The sequence below is a fragment of the Agrilus planipennis genome, unplaced genomic scaffold (genome assembly GCF_000699045.2).
Source record: "Agrilus planipennis isolate EAB-ADULT unplaced genomic scaffold, Apla_2.0 scaffold158, whole genome shotgun sequence".
Classification (NCBI taxonomy): Eukaryota; Metazoa; Arthropoda; class Insecta; order Coleoptera; family Buprestidae; genus Agrilus; species Agrilus planipennis.
In genome coordinates, this window is record NW_020438924.1 from 215,961 (window position 1) to 221,896 (window position 5,936).

Consider the following 5,936-nt stretch of genomic DNA (forward strand, 5'->3'; position numbering starts at 1 on the left):
TAATGTTCGATTTCTGTTCCCGAAAAAAACCCATGTATAGCTACCTGTCGATCGTATTGGGAACCGAAATAGAACTTCGGCCAAATATTTTTGCTTAATTCATCGATAAATGATAACTGATAATATAGATTAACCAATAAATGATATAAAGAGCTCCTGCTTGCTTTATTTTTGCCAAAAAATTATTATTTATGGTGTTTTTTTAGATTTTTTCGGTCAGAATCCACCCACGTATGTGAACTAAAATCGAACTTTTGTTGAAAATTTTTGCTTAATTCATCACTAAATCACATCTATTATCAAAGATTATTCAATGAATGATCTAAATACGTTCTTGTTTGCTTTATTTTTGCCAAATTATCAAATTTTATTGCATTTTTTTCGTTGTTTTCGGTAGTAGTTATCCAGTAAACATCTGTAATATGGTTGAAACCTGTAAACTAGATGTAATAATATGTGACTATCGGCCGTGAGATGTCGCCTTAGTTACGTGAAATACAAGGGACGTTCTACAATTCTTTAGCTGAAATACAAGGGATAACCGCAAAGTACAGTAACTATTGAATTATTTTTAAGTACAGAATCAAAATATTATAAAAACTATTAACATACTTACCTAAATTTTGTTATCAGTAGTACTTTTTGCCCAGAAACTTAATTATAAATCCTGAAATAACTTATAGGAGAGGCTTTTATTCTCGTATTAGCTTTTAAAATATTTTCTACCGTTTATAATGTAAATTAACGTTATGGGCCCGAAAATAACATATAGATAAGAAACTTTTGATGCGACTAGATGTGGTCGCAGTTTGAATAGTTAAAAAATTGTAAAATGTTAGTTGAACGATGTAATCTATGTATACAAACAATTTTATTGCTAACATCGAACATACATTGTTGTGTATTATAATTAAGTACAATTGTCTTATAATAAAAACATTTTTGCAATTCGAACGATACAATCAATCGAATTCTGATCAATAAATACAAAACGAAGCATAATACAGAAAGTCGGAATATTATTAGTAGTTGTACTACATGATGGGTACTTATCTATATTATAAATATATGTATATTACATATTACCGTTTTAAACCGCTACTTATTAGAAAAAAGAAAATCAATTTTTTAAGTATGCAGTCGTATTTACACCAACAAGATAATAATAATAATTATGTTACTTATTTGGACAGAATTTGCACTTATATTACAATGCTGGAGGGAATAATCCTTAATTGCAATAAATTAATTTAAAAATACGCTTTTCTGGAATGTTATCATAAATTTAAGAATACCTTTCACTCCCATCAAATACACACCTTAAACTCACTTACCATTCATCTCATTTTAAATTTTTTTGTATATGCAAAAAATAAGTACAGGCAAGGTAATCAATTACTTTTTAAGTACCTACATAACATTTTTTTCTTTTTCTGTTTCGCTACGTTCCCTACATTTCCTCCCCTACTCTTAGACTTATTACAATTATTAAGGACTTAATTACTGTTACTTATCGTTAAGTGCCATAATTATTTATTGTATGTATGCACTTATTACCCTAGATTTTTTTTTTTTTAAGCGCACATAATTATAACACAACAGCATCAATAACATTTTGCACAAGCCATTTTCTGATTGACTCTGATTTCATCTGTTTTGTATAATAATTAAATAATAATAAATTGTATCATTGCTATCGATCGCCCATTTCGTTTGTCTGTTTCGTACAAACAACAGTTTTTGTACAGAATAATAACATTCATATTGTAATGCATGGCTTTTAAGCGTAAGACAGCTATATAATATATATATGCGGTATGAGGGTGTATATAGTCTATACAAAATACTTATTTCGTCATAATAATTATTACAATCAATAACAACCGTTTTTGTATTTAATAGAAGCTGCCATCCATTCGTACCTTATCCTCACAGTAAATACGATAACTACATAAATAAAAACGTACACCGTACAGAGCAGAAGTAATAAAACTACAAACTTTTCAACACTTTCGAATCGATTGCTTAACTAATATTAAGTACATGCTATCGAATAATTAATTAATTCTTTCACACGATTTCTTGCATTCTGTAAAGCGCGTTAAATATTGCACGTCGTCAGCATCGAAGGGACGATATATTATAATAAAATACCATTGTATAATGGTACACAAAAGAAGTGAAGTACTATAATGCGATCAATTTAAAATCAATAACGCTGTTGAAATTCGTGATGCCACCTGTTGAAGTCTATATGGAATACCACTATGGATCCTAGAGCTAACCCTGCCAATAGAAACCTAAAACAAAAAAGATAACAATAATAATCCTTAGTCTTATTAAAGACAATTGGTTTGTTTTACAAATTTATTTGAAATTTTCCTACTATATGAATAGGGCATTCACGCTCAGTATTATCTGAAGAGGGTTCGCTATTCGTGGTCTTGAATTGGTTGTCCTCCTTTGTGTACCTGACGTTTCGTCAGTAAATAATTTTAAAGATTTTCTGAGGATAGTAACTTTGGATAAACGATTCCATCAATGGAGGAGAACCAGTGCTGAACCGAAACCGAATATAGAGCTCTCTTCATAATAATAAATTTTTGCAATGATAAGTTTATTTTTTATCAAAGGTGTACAATTTCGAAAATTGTAAACTTACTTTTGATCATGTGACAAAGCCAAAGACCTAATGCTACTATCACATGCTGGAAAGGCGTAAAGTAAAGCCAAATTAAAAGTTCTCCACACTTCGACAATGCCTTTGTCTCCACCGGTCATTAGATATTCTCCGTCCCGGCTCAATAATAGGCACTACAAATTTATATAAAAAGTAATTTCCAGGAAATTGTTATAACTTTAATGGATTACCTGTAAGTTATCGTTGTGGGATTCGTGTCGAAGCCTTTTCCCATTAATAGTGAAGGCGGCTACGTTTCCTCGTTCGTAATTAACCACTATCACCCCTTCTCGGGACATGGCAATATTTTCCGGAGAAGAAAATCCAGACGGAGGATCAAGAGATCTTAGAAGGTCGCCAAATGTTGTATGAACGAGTACTGGACCATCTACAAAACGAAACCTTAGCAATCAATAAAATAAAATTAAAAGCACATAAATACCATGTGATCCTGAAACAACCAGTCCTAGTTCCGCTGATATAACCACGCTTGAAACAGGCTGCTCGTGACCGGTAAGAGTGGCTCTTGGGGTAGGAATTTCACCCTCGCCCACAATAGTTTGCGTTCTGGCGTTCCAGTGCCATAAGAGAACTGTACAATCAGCGGAACCAGATGCAATGTAACAATCTGATGTAATATTACATTCGGACCTTGACAGACATGTGACAACGCCATAGTGACCGAAAATTATCTGAACAATTTTGGCGGTTTCAGTGGAAAATACGCGAAAACTGTTATCCCAGAAACCGCAGGCTAACAAGAATCGACTATCTACAGTAGTTACAAAACAGTTGGATCGAATTTTTACATTTTGACTGAAATTGTCTCCTAAATGGCGTTTTAACGTAGGATTACCTGTGTTGTTAGTTTGAGCTGCAACAAATTGAAATAAAGTAGGATACAATAATAATAATCCTTAAATAAAATGGAAGTGGAATAAAACTAAAATAAAAATATTACTAAATGTGAGCAAGGTGAAAATAAAGATCGAGTTAGTATAAAAATTAGAGGAAAACGTATTAGATGCAGAAACAGGAGAAAAAAGGGCGTACTGTTAGGATGTGGGATGTTCCTAGTTTTCGGGAAATATGAAGATTGACTTAGGATACAGTGAAGATGGTTGTTCAACTAGTCTTTGGACTGACTTCCCTACGATGATGATTAGAGGGTAGAAATGAATATACTGCGAAATATGATTATAATTTGCTTACATAGTACAGGGTCCATTGAGAGAGGCAGATTGGAGGCTTGATTCTGAGGTGTATCAAAATTAACCGGCGATTGAGCGACAGCAGCGTAATTAGAGTTCCATCTGTTAACGGCGAATTGCTGGTGCATGGTGACCGTTACCACTGACGGCAATGGCAGTTGCGGGTAGGTGTTGGCAGAAATATGAACGACTGGCGAATTCGAAAGGAATTTCATCGACATACAAATGTCGTCTGGTATACTTGAAAACATCATGGGAGACTGAAAAATAATAACATATTAAAACGAAAATACACAGGATAAAACTTCATTTTTTTTTTACCAAATGCATAGCAGAACTTCGAGGAGGATGCGGTTCCATAAGCAATTGAGAAGGAGTTTGTCCAAAATTCTTGATTTGGTTCTCAATGGCTTCTTTCATAACATTATCAGTAACTGATTCCATGTCAACACTTCCCTCGTAGGTAAGGTAGTAAAATACATTAGTTGCACGTATCGCTTCAGGACCTCGTTGTTTATAACCGAATATTAAATCGATCCATTGGTGAAGTTGACAAGATACGAATTCGGATTCCAGTGCCTTTTAAAATGAACAAATTTTAGTTTAGCCACTTAATATGCATATAACATTTGTGATACATTACCATTCGATTAATTCGGACAAACTCTTCCGGAGAACTAGCCCACGGGGGTAGTTCTACATCGTTCACCGACGTTCCATCTTCTTGGACACCCAGACGATATCGATTGAAATTAACGAACATTTCAGGCAAGAAAAAGAACTCGGGAATAAGTTCTTTAACATCGGATGTGTCCCTTTGGCAATTTTTCCACGAAACGGCCATTGAAGAGAAAAGACGATTCGGATGGTCGAACTTACCCCCTTGCAGTGCTAAGAACATACTTGTCCATGGCTCCTTAAAAAAGAAAGAGAAATAGAACGAATGACTAAATGTATAACTAAAAAAGTACTTACAACGCGAATAAGCCAATTTAGTACGAACGCAGCGGTAGAGTAATGGGTGCCGTAATGGAAAGGGGGGATGCTTTCATGTTCCCAACTGGAGTATCTGTCTTCGAAATAGGCTCTCCTGCTAGGATTCAAAGCTCCAATGGGTTTCGACAAATCTCTGTAGTTACTCGGCTGACTTAAATCTAATTCTTTGCTTTCGTAGTTGGTCAGTACCCAAGGAAATACCGGATACTGGTTGAGATCGTTATATGTTCGACCTGAATGAATGGTAAGATTTATGGTTGACGAATATATGACAGTTAAAAGTTAATACATCATAAGCACGGTGAAATGTTTAAAATAATTATTAAAACTTTACATAATTTCCAAATTAAAATTTTTTAGACATTACTGCTTTAATTACTGTGAAATGAATTTTTAAAACAGTATTTTAGAAAAACATGACAGGTGAAATACGTTAGAAACTCTAACTATTATGGAATTGAAACAACAAAAAAAAAAACAATAAATCCCAACATTCCACAAAAACATTTAGCAATCTGAAATGCGTTTCGACACTCAACAACTCATTCTCAGTTAGAAACTGTGATTTCCAAATGAGAAAGTATTATATCTTTTAGATTCTTCTCAAATATATCAAATCCTATGACATTGTTAGTTATTTAATACTGGATTAATATGCAATATTAATTTGAAATCATTTTTCCGATTTTTTATTTACCCACTACAAACTACCTCAAATTAATGAGGGAAAAATTGTTTCTGTTGTCATACCCCCGCCGGGAATCGAACCCGGGACCTTTGGCTTTACGCACCAATGTTCTGACCACTAAACTACGAGAGGTGACAACAACAACCACGACCAACCGACCTACAAGGTTAACGATCCGTCGAACTAATGTAACTATATACTGAATATACTATGATTAAACATACATATAATTTAGATATCTTTTAGAAGTGAGTTAGTTTAATATGAAATATTATTCTGAAAATTCATTTCTGAATTTTTTACCCACTACACGCTACCTCAAATTAATGAGGGAAAAATTGTTGCTGTTGTCACACCCCCG

At 33.7% G+C, this 5,936-nt stretch overlaps 2 protein-coding genes across 11 annotated transcripts in view; one reads left to right on the forward strand and one right to left on the reverse strand.

The window, feature by feature from the left end:
- LOC108740197 (translation factor GUF1 homolog, mitochondrial) overlaps window positions 1-5,936 on the forward strand; it is a 12,728-nt gene that overhangs the window by 3,575 nt on the left and 3,217 nt on the right. The gene's annotated exons all lie outside the window — the stretch shown is intronic.
- LOC108740195 (neurobeachin) overlaps window positions 1,546-5,936 on the reverse strand; it is a 234,135-nt gene continuing 229,744 nt past the window's right edge. For 7 of the 9 annotated variants that reach the window (XM_018474424.2, XM_018474419.2, XM_018474420.2 and 4 more), the window contains 8 exons: window positions 4,867-5,120; window positions 4,535-4,807; window positions 4,213-4,470; window positions 3,893-4,151; window positions 3,123-3,554; window positions 2,872-3,068; window positions 2,663-2,814; window positions 2,210-2,300 (listed from right to left, as the gene is read on the reverse strand). In XM_018474424.2, the coding sequence (XP_018329926.1) occupies window positions 2,210-2,300; window positions 2,663-2,814; window positions 2,872-3,068; window positions 3,123-3,554; window positions 3,893-4,151; window positions 4,213-4,470; window positions 4,535-4,807; window positions 4,867-5,120 (1,916 nt within the window). Of the gene's footprint in view, window positions 2,301-2,662; window positions 2,815-2,871; window positions 3,069-3,122; window positions 3,555-3,892; window positions 4,152-4,212; window positions 4,471-4,534; window positions 4,808-4,866; window positions 5,121-5,936 lie in introns of all 9 variants that reach the window. The other 2 variants (XM_018474421.2, XM_018474416.1) reach the window with 1 other exon arrangement.